An 18,123-nucleotide genomic window follows, 5' to 3' on the forward strand; every position below is an offset into this window, starting at 1 on the left:
ACCTCTGAGGTCTGAGTTATGAGAAAGATGACAGCTAATGACATATGACAGAATGAATAACTGTCAAGAAGATAATAAATAGAGTAGCATTTATTAGTATTATTAGGGGCTTATCATGCCCCAAACATTATGTTCTACATGTTTTATCTTATGGAATGCTCAAAACAACTCCAAAAGGCAAGTATTAATTTGTTAATTCTCATTTTACTATAGAAAAACTAAGTAACATACCACAGCACACAGGTATTAAGAGGTGAGGCTGGGCTTCAGATTTAGGCATTCTAAAACCAGAATTCATATTTCAGCAGTTATACTCAACTGCCTTCCACAGGGTCCCAGGCAATCATTTCACTTACACGTGTAGAATCCCTAATAGTAGGAACAAACTAGAAAATAAATATTACATAAACCTACCAAGCAAAATCTAGGAAGGCAGATATGATTTATTCATCACAATGCATTTATGTTAACTCTTGATACTTTTATTATTCTAATACCTTTTCACTTTCGTACGTCTCTTCTTCTCTTTAGTAAGTAGTATGATGATTAGAACTTTTTTCTTTCTTCCCTTGTCCCTAACTGCAGGGACAGCATATTTTCAAATGGTGATATATTCTGCAAACACTTGAAAACAACAAAATGTATCTGCAGTCAAACACTACTTCATATTACTTTTCATTTTTTCTATCAAAGGATCATTCATACATTAATATCTAATTCTAAGATATAAAATGCTTGTGAGCAAAAAAGTACATTTTTTTAATTGTTTTCTTCCTACTGCATACTTTTCAAAGTGCTAACATTAAGTTTCTGCAAATCAAATTCTATTTTGACATACGGCCTTTTAAGTGCCAAAAAGGAAATCATGCAAGAAGCACTAGATTTAAAGACTACAAAAAGTTGTGAAAATATGGAATGCTGAGTTCTAAGAAATGCACATTTTTCATGCTTTGTTCTAAGAAGACAGTATCAGAGTAGCGTGTAAGACATTTCTTCAGCACTCTATAGCTACTTTATTTCTTGTAACTTCTTTAAAGAATCTGAGGATGCAAAAAAGAACAAATGGATCTATAGAGAGAGTTTTATTTTAGTTTTTCACTACATACTTATTGTGCCATGATTTTTCTAGATGTCAAGGATCCAGTAATGAAAAGGACAGACAAGTTCACTGCCCTGAAGGAAGTTACATTTGACAGGCAGGAGTCAACAAATAAGAAAGCAAATGCATAACAAGATCTCACAGAGTAGTAAGTGCTATGGAGAAAATCACAGATAGCACTATGAAAGACAGGAATGTGCAGAAGAGGGAGTGACAAGCAGGCACACAGTCAGCCAGAGCCCAGGCTGGGTGGTCGGCAAAAGTACCTCTGAAAAACATAACATAGAAACTGATGCTAAAAAGAAGAGAAGCAGCCAGCTATGTGCATGCTAAGTGCAGAGGCCCAGAAGAGGGAATGAACTTGGGCAGCCCAAGGAACCCAAAAAATAGCTTGCAAGGTAGAGTGCCAGGCAGGGGCATCAGACTGTAACAGAAGATGACTTATGGGCTCAGAAGAGATCACAGTGGATGGATCACAAGGTAAATAGCCAAGGTCAAGAGACTGAAGGAGCTCTCAAAGAAATGGGGAGTCACACAAGTATTTCATGTGAGATGACACAACCTTTTACATTTCAAAAATTCTACTTGTGCTGCTCTCAAGAAAACAGATTATTGGAGGGCAAGGGAAGCAGCAAGATCTGGTTAGAAATTTGTGTGAAGGCAGTCTAATGAAAAGATGAAGATAGCTTAGATGGGCATAGTGGAGATGGTGCAAAGAAGGATTTAAAATGTACTTTGGAGGTAGACTTGACTAAACTTTCTGAAAGAATGGACATGAGGGGTGAATGAAAGGGAAGGAGCAAAAGTGATGCCAAGAGTTCTGGCCCAGGCAACTAGTCAGATGATAGAAGAAGTCATGATATAGAAGAAACCAAACAAGAAAGTTCTGGGTCTGAGTATTGATTCTTAAGTTTTGCTTTTGATATCTAAGTGCCTGTTAAATAGCCAATGAAGATGATTGAGTGAGTTCAGGGAAAAGTTTAGAGCAAGAGATAAAAACTTGGCAGTTCCTCACATATACTTGGTGTTTCAAGTTATGGGACTAGATGAAATCTTCATGGAGTTGGGGGTAGGGAGGAAGAGGACAGGATAGGAAGGGGAAATAAAAGAGTGTGAGAGAAACAGAAAGAGTGCGGAGAGAGAGAGAAGAGACCATGCATCTCCAAGTGAGCACAGATGTGTAAACAAGTCCTCAAACTAAACATCTGGGCAATGTAACATTTAGATGTTAAGGAAGCAAGGATTCAGCCAAAAACACTAAGGAGGAATAGCCAGTGAGGTAGAGGGGAAATGTAAATTCACCTGTTCCATACATAGAACCTTAACAGATAACCTTTTAACAACTGCAACCTAAAAGTACTTTCTGGCATTTTTCACCTACAGCATTGCTCCTAGAACTACTTATTTGCTGGCTAAGGTTGGATGTAAACAATACTTCTCTAGAATAATTTCCACAGTGTTTTAACAACAAAATCAAGCAACACCATCTCATAAGCACAGGCCCCTGCAGGTTATCAATCACTGTGCGTATCTGGGGGAGAACTGCAACAGAACCATGAACCTGACCTTCCTGTTTCACCACTGCACCTGCTGGCCTTGCTGTTACTGAGCTCCATCATTCTTCACTGTTATCACATTCAAGGCCAGATCTTGTGATGAATAAATTTAAGATAAGTTTCATTCCCTGTTTCCTTCTGGATGAGCACAATCTTGTAAAAGTTCTCATAGTTATTTCTCCTATTCTTCCTTTCATTTTGCTAACATGGCTTGCTAATTCGCTGTGTATTCCTTCAACAGAATTCCAATGATTATTAATATTTATTTCAGTTTCTGAGCCACATTGATTTTAGCTTCTATTTTAACCATCCATCTTTGTTTCATAAACTCAATTTATTACTTTGTATCCTCTCTCTGATTTACCTCCAACTCACTTGTCTTATCTTGTTTATTTTTTAACTCTTCTGGTAGACTCTGAACATATCAAGGGCAGAACTGTGTCTTATTAATTGTCACATCTCTTATTTCTAGCATGGTGCCCAGTACTCAATGCTTGTGCAATTAATGTGGAATGAATGGATGAATTAAATAATCTACTAGATTAGTTCAAACTGTTCTTTATTGAGTTTAACAAAAATTATTAAGATGTAAAAAGACTGCTTTATTATATTTTAAATAAAACCTTTAGGAAAAACTTTCCTGTTGCTGAGATTCATCAGTCCCCCAAATTTTTCTACCTTCCTTCTATTTGGATATGAAATTTTCATTAGTATCCTAGCATAAGTGCAAGCAATTTTGAGTGACAACTGATACTCAGTTGAAATTTGATTTTTTCTTTTTTCTTTTTATCTTTAGGAACTAGCAGTGTGTTTAAACTCAATAGCAACATTAAATGTTGGATTTTCTCTTTTGCTCAATGTAGCAAAAATTCTTTTATTTTAAAATTCGAAGTACCTACAATTATTATGGAAAGACACTACACATTTTATATCACTATTTTACTAGTCAACTTTATAATTACTTCAACAGTGATTTCACCATTTTTAATCAACTAAACTCTGCTGAAACAGTTAAATATTAGAAATGAATATTTTTTATAGAAACTTTATCAAGTTTGAGAGGTTCTATGACAGTGTGACAAGTACACCAGATGTCTAGAGGCTGCAAATACTTCACTAAAATGAGACAGATATTGTTTCAACGTAGATTATTGAGATTTTATTTCAATTAAAAAATGCCGAGCCTACAGTGCGCTGCTTTTTCTGTAAAATTTATGTCAACAGAATACACAGAAACTAAATCCTGAATCCTCTGGTCCATTTAGTCAGCCGAAGGTCTTGGGAACTCCGATTAAATAAATGACTTGCAGAATATTAACAAGTAAATTAACATTAGAGATAGAATTTGAAAACTCTCCATTTCTGTTCTTATATCTTCACCATGTAATTTGTTCTTCAATTTGTCACATAGCGAAATGGTGAATTCACATGATTCATAAAGAATAAAGGAAAAATAAAAGCAGAAATTGTAAATATTTCTTCATAGATCTTGTCTATCAATATAGACATAGCCAGATTTTTAAAATCTCTTTATCCCGGCTTAGTCAACAACTTATCCTTACTTTCTTTCAGTATATTTTTGCATTTATATAATGCTCTATACTTTCTAATTTAGTTACCTCTAAAGTAGAATTTGATTAAGAAGTTAAGTATAGCTAAATTCCAAATAGCATTGCCTCTTGTTTTCTACTTAGGGCACATAAAGAAAAAGACTTAATGCATGACACAGATCCTAACTGTTAAAAACAGTACGATTGCTACAATCTCACAAATGAAAATAGTTTACTAAGTTCTTGAAGTCACTGTATAATAATGTAGCAAGGTTATTTAATAGGCTCTCAAGTACAAAACCAACATCAGTCAGAGGAATTAATTTTAAATAGAGTATTCCCAAACGATAAATGCATGTAAGTGTTTAAAGAAAAATAGTGATTGTAGACATGTCAATATATACTCAGTATTTGACTTTATCCAGCCATCTTTTATTTTTGGTTTTAGATAGAATAAATTCACTCTTCAAATTAAATAACTGACTGATCACAACCATCTCTCAGATTTATCTAGATATGGAAAAATTTAGTTCCATATTTAAATGATAAGTAGAGTCCTATATAGATAGAAATAATGAAATTAAATTATTGCTCCAGAAGCATCAGTGGTTAATGATACTTAATATGGGTTAATAAACCCATATTCTTTCATATATAGAAAAACAGACACCAATGAATCCTTGACAACCAACGAAAAGGCTGATGCCTTTTATGGTAGGAAACAGAAAACTGCAACAGAAGAACATTTCTGACTTTACATGTTTTCACTTTAGGAATACAAAGCTAGTAAAGGCAATGGTCCTTCTTATGGTCACATATGGTGAAGGCAGGACTATCCCTAAATTGTTAATGAGTCTTATGTACCCCCAAAATCAACTTTGTTAATTCAATATTTGATTATAAATAATATCATTCATATAATCTTGTTGTTTTTTTCATGGTGAAACTTACTACCTTCCTATAGTTAATAAATATAATTATCAAAATTTAACCTAGTTTTGTTCATAGAAAACATGGATGTTTTAACATGAACTTGTTAATCTTGGCACCTTAAAAGTTCAATTTTGCAATTTGAAAAACATCATAAATGTTCCTCCAAATATTTTTAAAATGTTACAAAGAAAACATTGCTGAATTTCATGATACTATTATACATATTTTCCTCTATGGAATTTCAATATAAAACATAGACTAAAAATATGACAATTTCTATGGTGATAATTAGGGTGTGATTATTAATCATGTTACTATGGTCATTATTTAATAACCTTAATATTCAAAGAGATCTAACTGGTAATTGTATCTTGTATGTATATTTCAAATAACAAATTATATCATGGACTTGCATGTTTCTTAGAAATGCAATTATGTGTTGTCTAAATTCCTGTAAATATCACGGCAAAGCAGTGCTGACCTTCTCGGGCATTTCCTGGTGTCCTGTTGTCACTGTCTGCCTGCAGCACTGTTTCCCTGTTTCATCATGTGGGGAGGTGGGAGTAGGTAATGGAGCTTCTGTTAAAAAAATTAGAGAACTTTTAAAAATAATGTATTTACTTTAGACTTTCCAAAACACACTGAACTGAACAGGTACAGGAGATGATGAAGTGGGGAGCAGGGCATTAGTCAACATGAAAGCATAGGCTGTACTGATGAACACATGAATGGAAGAGAGGCGTTAACATATGAAGCATGTATAGGGAGGAAATGTACATGAAGGACTAAATAATGTGAATGAAAACATTAGAACCATAGGACAGACCAGTCAATCAATCAAGACTTCAAGAACATTCCCTGAGAATCTATTCTTTCTGAATATAGAATACTAGAGCAAGTCACTAGAAACTTTCTTTAGATTAACACATTCATTAATCAATACTGTTTTAGTATTGCTGCCCAACATATTATTAACATAGGCAAATGAGAACCACCTCTGGAAATAGTAATCAGAAGAGACATGTGTTTAGTTGCTCAGTTATGTCCAACTCTTTGCAACCCCATGGACTGTAGTCCACCAGGCTCCTCTGTCCACGGGATTTTCCAGGCAAGAATACTGGAGAGGGCTGCCACATCCTCCTCCAGGGGATCTTACTGACCCAGGGATTGAACCCAGGTCTACTGTACCTCCTGCACTGCAGTTGGATTCTTTACCCACTGAGCCATTGAGCAAACCCCTATCAGAGAGAAGGGGCAGTCAACCACGTCACAAAAGCCGATACAAATACTCCCAAGTAGTGTGGTGCTACAGAGGAGCCTTTGGAAATGAGAGTGCTATCCTCAAATATCTGAAGGGACGACTCGTCTCACAAAACCTAGGCTTGTTGTATAAGGTGCCAATGGACTGAACCAACCTCTGAGAAACACACTCCAGGTCATCTACACCTGAGTGGCTGATCTGGTTACAGCAGAGGCAGAATGGTCTCTTGGCAGTGACAATGTCAGGACTCCAAGTATCATAGGGCAGTGAGGACCGAGTCCATGGCCTGTGAGGTCTAAGTACCGAGCCCATGTGCATGAGTCACAGTCAGTCCCCAAGTGTGCAGTCCCTCATTCCTGCCTTAAGCCTTTGGTAACATGTTCCCCAAACACTGCAGTTGCTATACTTCAGACTTAAGGACAGGGGTTTCAGTCATCCACTTTGCAAAATCATTCACTCATTCTCTCACTGCTTAAAGAGCACTATGCTTGGTCAGTACTAGGAATGCTGAGATGAATGAGAAAGACCCCTCCCTCAAGTAGCTCAAAAGAACCAGCGTGAGGCCATGTTGAGGAAAAGCATATGTTTCTCAGCTTCCTTCTGCTTCCTATGCTATTACCAGTTTTCTTCATCAATAAGATCTTTGAAAATTTAGTAGAGGAAAAGATAAGTATACATGTGAATAAGCTCAAGGCATTTAACATCATCATTCATCCATTTATAAGGAATGCCAATTCATGACATACTCACTGAGCACCAATTATATGCCAGTACTTCTAGTTGCTGGTAAAAAAAAGAAAAATGAAAACACCTGCCCACATTTGTATTACATATGCACAGATTAGAAGAAATATTTTTGTTAATAATGAATTAGAAAGTTTGGAAGCAAAACGCTTAAAATTAATTTAAAAACCTAATGAATAGTATTATGCAAGCACTATTTATTACTTAGTATTGAAAAAATGTATGATTCGAACATTTAACAAAGTTAACAGTCAAAAATAAGGACAGCAATCAAATGTTCCAACCACATTTCACATTAAATCCACATAAATACTCTTAACAATGTTGTCAAAAATCAGATTCATAAAGTTATAATGCTACAGTGGAAAAGCAAAGAAAAGATAAAAATCACCCTATGTTAACACTTCTGATGGAAACTATGCATCTCTGTTCTCCCCTAATACCCAAAGAATGTTTACCACCAAAAACCACTACAAAAAAATAAACAGCCATAACACAAGCTGGAATCAAGATTGCCGGGAGAAATATCAATAACCTCAGATATGCAGATGACACCACCCTTATGGCAGAAGGTGAAGAAGATCTAAAGAGCCTCTTAATGAAAGTGAAAGAGGAGAGTGAAAAAGTTGGCTTAAAGTTCAACGTTCAGAAAACTAAGATCATGGCATCTGGTTCCATCACTTCATGGGAAATAGATGGGGAAACAGTGGAAACAGTGTCAGACTTTATTTTTTTGGGCTCCAAAATCACTGCTGATGGTGATTGCAGCCATGAAATTAAAAGACGCTTACTCCTTGGAAGGAAGGTTATGACCAACCTAGATAGCATATTTAAAAGCAGAGACATTACTCTGCCAACAAAGGTCCGTCTAGTCAAGGCTATGGTTTTTCCAGTGGTCATGTATGGATGTGAGAGTTGGACGGTGAAGAAAGCTGAGTGCCGAAGAATTGATGCTTTTGAACTGTGGTGTTGGGAGAAGACTCTTGAGAGTCCCTTGGACTTCAAGGAGATCCAACCAGTCCATCCTAAAGGAGATCAGTCCTGGGTGTTCACTAGAAGGACTGATGTTGAAGCTGAAACTCCAATACTTTGGCCACCTCATGCGAAGAGTTGAGTCATTGGAAAAGTCCTTGATGCTCGGAGGATTGGGGACAGGAGGAGAAGGGGACGACAGAGGATGAGATGGTTGGATGGCATCACCGACTTGATGGACGTGGGTTTGGGTAGACTCTGGGAGTTGGTGATGGTCAGGGAGGTCTCGCGTGCTGCGATTCATGGGGTCGCAAAGAGTCGGACACAACTGAGCAACTGAACTCACTGACTGACTGAAGGACCTATGGAAAGGAATAGAGACTTTTCCATTGAACACTACTGTTTCATTTGTCATACCAAGACACTGGAGACTGGTGGTAGAAGTATGGTGGCCACAGTCACACTCACTAGCTGTGTGGTCCGAGGCAAAGTAGTTACTTCTCTGCTTTCTCTTTTTCCTCTTCCCTGGAGTGGAGGTAAAAACATAGTTGATCCTTGAACAACTGGAAGGTTAGGGGTATCTACCCTCTTGCAGTCAAAAATCCATATAACCTTACATCTTCACTCTGTTTGCTCAGTTATGAATTATGGATTCAACCAACCACAGATCACTTGCTACTACAGTACATTTCTATTGAAAAAAATATGCATATAAGTGGACGCACACAGTGCACACCAGTGTTGTTTATGGAACAACTTGATTCATACGGTTAGTGTGAAAATTAAATGAGCTAACACATGAAAAGGATTTAAGACTTTTTAAAGCACATAATAGGTGTTTACGTTTATTAAATTGGAAGAGCACTGCAGCGACTATCCATGTCAAAATCTTTACTGACAGAGGTTCTCAGAACTCTCTAAATGAAGGGGAAAAAATGGTGCAAATGAACTTATTTACAAAACAGGAGTCACAGATGTAGAAAACAAACTTATGGTTACCAGGGGATAAGGGGTTGGAGGGGGGAATATAAATTGGGAGATTGGAATTGACATATACATACTATTATATATAAAATAAATAACTAATAAGAAACTACTGTATAGCACAGGGAACTCTATCGAGTACTTTGTAATGGTTTATATGGGAAAAAAAAATCTAAAAAAGAGTGGATATATGTATATGTATAACCTATTCACTTTGTTGTACACCTGAAACTAACACAATACTATAAATCAACTATACTCCAATAAAAATTTTCAAAAAAGAATTCTGAACCAAGCACCTAAGCTTTGTCATTCATCATCCCCGTGGACTGTAGTTCGCCAGGCTCCTCTGTCCTTAGAATTCTCTAGGCAAGAATACCAGGGTGGGTAGCCATTCCCTTCTCCAGGGGATCTTCCCTGACCCAGGGATGGAACATGGATCTCCTGCATTACAGGCAGATTCTTTACAGTCTGAGCCACTAGAGAAGTCCTTGTCATTCACCAATCTAGGTCAAATAATCCCCCAGGCAATACAACAGCAAAGCTGCAATAGTTGGTACCTATATATTCTTCCTCACAGTGAACTGCCAAATTCTAAGTGTGGTGCCAGAATTCCCCAGCTTCATAATTGCCACCACTTTTTCCATTTTGACAGTATAGATTCTGTCTTGCTATTTGGCAAAGACTGTTTGGCTTTGCACAGTGGAAAAGCTATTACTAAACCACTACAGCCATAACTTGTGGTCTTATTCAACAACAAAGCCCTTTTGTCAAATACAAGCTAAACAAGTCCTTCCTTCATTTCCCTCATGTATTTTAGACACACTCTCAGACTAGGCTAACAGCAAAGTGAAAAAGGTTTGAAAATTATCTGTTAAATAATGGAGTAAATCATTAAGCTATATTTCAATTATCCAGAGTATCATTACCCATTCTAGAAGGAAAATGTCTAAACTTTATACTTGGAATCACTATTGGGAAATAACAGAAGATGATGTGAATTTGTTAGAGGAAAGAGTACCAAACTTGAATTCTTGACCAATGTGCATTTACATTTTTGGCCTTCCCAGAGTTAATCAATGTCCACAGTCTGTTTTGATAACTCTGCCTTGAGTATTTGCTTATCCTTCCAACAACAAGATGCAGAAATGCCCACAGGATGAGAACTGAATGTTGAACAGGTTGCTCCTGAATCATTATGGGTTTTACACTGAAAGTGTCACACTATCGTGTCTCCCTTATGATCACCATCATAAGCCTTTGTACAATGTGTCATGTGCACAGGGTCACAGTCTGGTTACAGAAGAAAAGATGTCTCTGTATGAAACCATCAGATTTATCTAGAAATCGAACATACACCTATAACCCACAATCTACAAATATCCACCAACTGAATCCCTATGGATGAGTACTCTTAGAAGGAAAGCATCATTCAAATTCTAGTCAGTATGCAACTGGCTGCACTCAAAGTTCCTCTAGGGAAGCAATAAACTTACTCAATGTCCTAGCACCAGAATCTAAGAATCAAAGGAGATTTGTTTATTGGCTGAACAAACTTAATTAAATCTCACCTCTTAGGCTAAGTAGCAGAGGGCTATTGATTCTTAGCCTAGATTTCTTAAATAAATCATGTGTCTGGATATAAAGACTTAAAATGCAGGGTTCTGTCTTATTTTTAACAGCCATCACTTAAATGACGCATTATTGCCTTAAAGAAAAAGGCATTTATTAAGTACAGTATATCATTACAGTGTTGGAATTGCACCAAGAACTCCAGAAAAGCTGACAATATAAATGTTTTTTTAAAGCTGAATTTAATTCAATAATAGATCATACATATAAATTGATCATATGAATTAAATAAAATGTTCACATTACGGATTAGGCTTATTTATTGTGTCCTAAATGAAAGGTAAAATGCATGGTCTGAATAACGTTCATGTAAATAAGTTGGGAATATTATAGGGAGATTTAAATCATGAAATTTGGTATTATACTTATAACATTATTGGGGAAAATAAAACCAAAGCATGACCTTTCACAGGACAATTTAAGATAAACATTCCAAGATTTAAGAGAAAAAAGAAAATAGAAAAAAATTTTTTTTAATTTCAAGTTTAAATCATTTTCAGCCTAAGTGCTATCAGAAAGATAAAATCCAACCATACAATCTAATATTTCTCATTTACAAAATACCAACACTAACTTTGATTGTGCATTTTATGATTATTTAGTAAATCAGCAAATAAACAACAAAATATGATCCTTGTTTTAAAATTCATGCTTAATTAGTAGATTTCCTTCACTGTATTCAGACATCAGTTCAGTTCAGTTGCTCAGTCATGTCTGACTATTTGCGACCCCATGGACTGCAACATTCCAGGCTTTCCTGCCCATCACCAACTCCCAAAGCTTGCTCAAACTCATGTCCATCAAGTTGGTGATGCCATCCAACCATCTCATCCTCTGTCATCCCCTTCTCCTGCCTTGAATCTTTCCCAGCATCAGGGTCTTTTCCAATGAGTCAGTTCTTTGCATCAGGTGGCCAAAGTATTAATTAGAGTTTCAGCTTCAGCATCAGTCCTTCCAGTGAATATTCAGAACTGATTTCCTTTAGGATTGACAGGTTTGATCTAAATGCAGTCCAAGGGACTTTCAAGAGTCTTCTCCAACACCATAGTTCAAAAGCTTCAATTCTTCGGCATTCAGCTTTCTCTATAGTCCAACTCTCACATCCATACATGACTACTAGAAAAACTGTAGCTTTGACTAGATGGACTTTTGTCGACAAAGTAATGTCTCTGCTTTTTAATATGCTGTCTAGGTTTAATATGCTGACTCAGACTTGCTGGTGAGTGTCCAGGAGTCTCCAGCGGAGCCATGGGTCAGCACTATTCAGGCATGGGCAAGATATATAATACTCATGTTCCATGTGTAACTTCATGGGTAAATAAAAGCGTTATATGTCCTTCAGTCTCTGCCAACACGCTTACTGGATATTTTTCCTATAATCTTCACAAAATATATACAACGCTCATATATTTTCCTTCTATAAGAATTAGTTTCAGTTTCAGAAAATAGTACAGAGCAAACTTCAATCTATAACTTCAATAAAATGAAAATGTAAGTTCTGTAAATTTTCAGGATCAAATACGATCATGTCATCTCAGTGTTCAATTCAAAATATACATGCATTCATACTCACACTAAAAAATAACTGGATTGTGTGGAAGTAGTAGTATATGCATACTTTACTGAATAATGCGATAGAAGAATTGCATTTATTGTAAGCATTTTAGAGCACAAAATAACATATTTTTAAAAGAATCACATAAAATAATATGTATGTATTGAAATGTTTTTGTTTGCTTTAAGGTATATATATGAACTGTAGTTAATATCATCTCAAAACTAAAATCTCATGTTGCCACATCAAACATTGAGGGTTTAAATAAAGGGAGAGTACAGCTTTGAAAAATAATATTTCAAGGCAGTTTAATTTTGAACCAGTTACCTTTGTAGTGAAGGGAATTAATTCAGTTGGCCCTAGCAAACAGATGGACAGTGATGGAGGAAAGGAAACTCCACCACAAATCTACACATTAAATGGGAAGAAGCCGCTTTTCCACCTGTCTTTGCAGCTTAGCTGTTCAAGATGCTAAACTGGGCCTGTAACACATGCCACACACATCTGGGATTAGATTGTACAAATATCACCTGAGGGTAAACGTCCTTATTTACGGAATTTGAGCAAAGCAGAGGACAGGCTTCGATACCCAAAGACACTAGGTCTTCGTGGGGCCTGAGATTTGGAAAGCTAAGTACAATGTGAAAATGTAATTCTGAGACTTTAATAACAGAACTGAAACTGTGGCAGTTTCTCCCAGTTTAAACCATTATTCTAGGAATAGCCCAGGGAAATAGGAGAGAAAATGAAGATTTCCAGATAATAAAAATGAGAAATTGTTTATTACAATGTCTTTTAGTCATATGAGTAATGCAGCATGTATATCCAATACCTATATCTAATTGCAAATAAAACATTTTAAAAAAACTTTGAGTACTTCAGATTTCACCTAGAGAAAAGAAAATAATTTCATAAGACATACATCACTTTGAGCCATACTATATCTATATTTGTCTATTTATCTGTGTTTATTTCTCAAATATGAAAGGCTAAACTTCAGCAATTTTAGAAAAAAATGATATAATTATAACCTTGAAATATAAATAGATTCTTAAACAAGACTCAAAAAGCACAAAGTATGAAGCAAAATGGTGATAAACTTGACTAAAAAGTATAAGAGATACTATAGTTCAGTTCAGTCGCTCAGTTGTGTCCGACTCTTTGCGACCCCATGAATCGTAGCACGCCAGGCCTCCCTGTCCATCACCAACTCCCAGAGTTTACCCAAACCCAGATACTATAAACAATGTTCCAAATAATGAAAAGATTATAAACAGATATTTTTCAAAGTATATCATATGAAGTACTAGTACTCAAGGATAGCAAATAAAACCTTCTATAAATCAATACTAAAAAGATGAATAATCCAGTAGAAAAATACAAATTATGTAAACAAAAATTTTAATAAATGTGAAAATCCAAATGGCCAATGAATATTTGTAATTGAGGAAACAATGGTTTAAAATATTAATTAAATACATTTTAATATCCTTAATAACAAAACTTGAAAATCTATAACTGCCAATCAATCGGTGAGTATATATATATATGTATATACACAAACATATAGTGGTATGTCTTTACAATGGAATGCCCTATATAGTCTATAATGGGATAATATCCAGCAGTAAAAATATATAAAGTCTAAGTAGAAATTTTAAGAAACATATGAAAAATTATTTGCACAAGTGTATATGACACAAATTATACAGAATTCAAAGAATGATGAATATTATGTGTAAATTTGTACATAAGGAGAAAACATAGAAAATATATAATAATTATTGATACCAAATTCAGGATTTTGTTTATATCTAGATACAGAGAAAAAGAGAAAGGAAAGGAAAGGGGGATTAGGAAGGTTTACTCAAGGGTGATAAACCGTATTTGTAATATTTCACTACACTTCTGTAAAATATTAAATTAGATACTCTAAATGTCTAGGCTTTTCCTCATAATCAGGCTCTAGTTTAATGAAAACCATGCATCTCTCACTTCAAGTGTTTTAACTTCACCCTCAGGCAGGTATACAGAGCTCTCACTCTTACCGCAGTATTCAGATAAAGTGGAGTTTACTGTATCTAGGAAGAGGCAAGAAACCTTCCTAAAAGCTCCAGCAGGCGCCTTCTCACATCTCATGAACATAAATCAAGACTACAGCTTTAATCAGTCACAGTGGTCAATGGATAAAAAAAAAATGACAAGACATCAAATAGGGGGTATCAGGTAAATCTATTACGTGACAGGTAAAGAAACAGATAAATGTACAAGTAAGGAGACTTTTCTGTATTTCAATGGCTAACTCAAAGCAAAGCCAAGTAATTGTTGACACTTCAGAACAAAGTCATCCTTAACATAGAAGAAACCTCTTAAATTTTTACAATAGCTACCAATCTTTGACCTTGCTATGAGTACCTCAACTTAAAAAGGGTACTCATAAAATATTACATGTTGATAGAAAATACATTTTTAATGATGGAAACACTAAGAGTTAAGTTGCAAAGCTAAATTCTTTGAATTAGGACTATTGTCGAGATAAAGCAATACTGTATTATGCTTAGTTGCTCAGTTGTGTGGGGTTACTCTTTGTAACCCCATAGACTGTAGCCTGCCAGGCACCTCTGTCCTTGGGGATTTTCCAGGCAAGAATACTGGAGTGGCTTGCCATGCCCTCCTCCAGGGGATCTTCCCAACCCAGGGATTGAAACCAGGTCTCTCACATTGCAGGCAAATTCTTTACTGTCTGAGCCACCAGGGAAGCCCTAAAGCAATATTACAGATCTAGAACACTTTAAAGTATTTATATGAAAGATAAACACTAATTGGTGAGATTCTTAAAGGGAAATATCAAACTCACATTAGGACAATTTGAGAATAAAGTGATTTCTCACATTACTAATTTAAAAAGGAAATCACAAATAAAGCAGATATCTTAGGTTGTTGTAACTGTTCAAGAGTTTAATTTTTAAAATTATTACTTTAACTTATTTATCTCATGTGATTCCAGAAAACAGAGTAAGATATCTTTAGAAGTTAGCATTTATCACTGAGACTGTGGAATATTACACAGAAAACATATTAATAAAATATCAATAATATAACAAAACATGTCCACATGCCCTATAAAATATGGAGAAGGAAATCCACTGGAGTGGCAACCCATTCCAGTATTCTTGCCTGGAAAATCTCATGGACACAGGAGCCTGGCAGGCTACAGTCCATGGGATTGCAAGAGTCAAACACGACTTAGCGACTAAACCACCACCACCGCCCTATAAAATAATAATAATTATCATGAAAATCCAAAGTTAACTATTAGCTAAAATATATACTGTCTCATTTAAACAATAATTTATGGTCTACCAAGGGTGAGTCACTAAGAGAGTGGGCAACAAAGAAAAAGGAAAATACATAATGTGTCAACTAGCCGTGTTTCAAATGATTTTTGAAGCAATCATTGCAAAAGATTCTGGTTCCATCATTTGCTAAAAGCCTGTTTCCCTAAAGCCACAATATAAAAAAATTATTATTTACTACGATTCAAACACTTCATATAAATATAATGTATTGGTTGATGCAATATATGTCAAAACAAAATAAAATAAAACAAAACATAACAAACTGGCTGGTCCTAAACATAGCATTTTACAATTTGGTCCTGTCGATTGCCAATTTAGTCAAGAATCTTTACTAAGCATCCACTGTGTCCTAAAAGTTATTTTGCATTTCACTCTCCAGGTATACAAGTATTTTTTCATTTAATAATTAGAGCATTTTGATTTGAAATTTATATTTGCAAGAGACTGTTTTGGAAGCAGCATATAGATGTCAACCGAGGTAAGTTGGTTACCCAAACTTATAGAAGAGGGGAATGATATCTTCATTAGTATGTATGCTAAAACTATAACATAATATAATGCCTTGGTTATGCTGGCTTATCTTCTCAGACATTTTGATAACGAAAGTGATAGACGTCCAAGATACCATATAAAGATTCAAGCTGTTGTACTGCATAAGAAAAAAAAACTCTGATAGCAATCTTAGGATTTTTCTCTTTAACACATCAAATGGAAACATAAGCTACTCTGGCAAAGCTGTTTTAGCATGTCTCTTAAAGAAGACACCATTCTAAAACTTTTATTTTATCTTGTTTTTTTAAAGAATCAAGATAATTCATTCAAAACACTTTTTATACAATTTATTTGCAATGGTATTAATCTCTATGAGTTTACTATTTTAAAATAAAAATACTGTTATTAGACTGGTATTGAAATAGTTTGGAATACTATTAGATTAAATCTAAAGAATACAAAATACATATAACCAATGAGGATCAGAGAAGCTTTCTTCATGGTCTACTACTATGTATCAGAACTGTGATGAATAATTATGACTATATATACATATATACTCATTTTTATTCATAGTAATAATAATACCTAATCTTAATTGAATGGTCATTATGAGACATGAACTTGAAGTTATAGTCAAGATCTTGTTCTACCTTCACCAAAAAATTCACAATTTCTCCTTCTCCGTTTTACAGTTACACAAACTGGAACCTGCGGAGGTGGCAGATCTAGAAGCAGCTACATACTGATATGAACTCAGATACGTTTGACCTCAAACTTACCCCCAAACAGTTCAAGCATCAATTTTAGCTGTTGAGAATTCTAGGTATTTTGGTTACCTCTCAAAACTTTGAAGATCTCTGAAAAAAGTAAAATTTTCTAAAATTTTAACATTGACTCAGTCACTACAGAATGAGCATAAAAGCATTATCAATAATTACAGAATTAGGATAAAAGAAAACATTTAAAAACTCCCACTGACAAGATACTTTTTGGTAAATGGGAAATGAGGCAAACCCCTCTCCAGCCATCACTATTTCCTAGTAAAAAAAGTTAAGTGTACCAATTAGTTCAGGACAGAAAAAGAGCAGATGGAGAGAGGAACGTAGGCACAAGCTGCCATAGGCATTTAGAAGCAAGAGAAGAGCGCAGAGGGGCAGAATCAAGAAACTGCCAGATCTCAAAGGATCCAGGTGGGGAGAAGCTGGGACTTGAGGGCCTGCTCAGGTAACAGAATATTTGACAATGAGATTTATTGTTTGTTTATATTCTATTGAGAGGAAAACATTCTTACACTCAAGTATTTTCTCAAAACCATGTCATAGATATGGAGAAAAAATAATAGCCAAAAGGAGCATGAGAGAGAAGGTATCTCTTAAAAATGTGCTAAAAGGGTAGATATTGTTTTCTAATCACAAATGAAAATAGTAAGTAAAAAGGGCAAGAGGAAACTTTTGGAGGTGATGGATATGTTTAAGGCATTGATTGTGATACTAATTTCAAGTATATGATACAAACATATACTTACCTCCAAAATCATCCAATTGTATACATTAAATATATATATGTGTATCTTTTTCTAAGTCAACCATGTTTCAATAAAGTGTTTAGAAAGTACTAGCTGATTATCCTAGACAAGAAATCAAATAAATCAACTACAAATCACAGAAACGGTGTTGAGTAGAGGAGGACATGATTACTATCATATGGATAAGGGAAAACTATTATTAGCTTAAAGGTATCTTTTGGTAGGCAAATTAAGAACCCAATCCCATTTCACTTGTTGCCATTTGGCCAGTTAGTCTAAGGATCACCACCCTAAATCCATAGCTTCAGACTAAACCAGTGTAAATGGCAATAAAATTTGTATTGTGCTGGACATTCCTATATTTTGAAAACTTACGGATATTTTCCTTAGAATAGGCTACATTACATTCAACTGATAAGGGGAAAATAGATAGAGATGGGAAAGAGAGTAGCATCTGC

At 35.2% G+C, this 18,123-nt stretch overlaps 1 protein-coding gene across 3 annotated transcripts in view; it reads right to left on the reverse strand.

Annotated features, from left to right (window-relative positions):
• Positions 1-18,123, reverse strand: part of PRR16 (proline rich 16) — a 936,482-nt gene that overhangs the window by 61,281 nt on the left and 857,078 nt on the right. The window contains exon 2 of one of the 3 annotated variants that reach the window (XM_081499070.1): positions 5,620-5,717. The exons of the other annotated variants lie outside the window; for them this stretch is intronic. Within the exon in view, the coding sequence (XP_081355196.1) occupies positions 5,620-5,631 (12 nt within the window). The 5' untranslated portion in view covers positions 5,632-5,717. The remainder of the gene's footprint in view (positions 1-5,619; positions 5,718-18,123) is intronic. 3 annotated transcript variants of the gene reach the window in all.

The sequence above is a fragment of the Giraffa tippelskirchi genome, chromosome 6 (assembly GCF_054371585.1).
Source record: "Giraffa tippelskirchi isolate mGirTip1 chromosome 6, T2T-mGirTip1v1.2.pri, whole genome shotgun sequence".
In the NCBI taxonomy this organism is placed as follows: domain Eukaryota; kingdom Metazoa; phylum Chordata; class Mammalia; order Artiodactyla; family Giraffidae; genus Giraffa; species Giraffa tippelskirchi.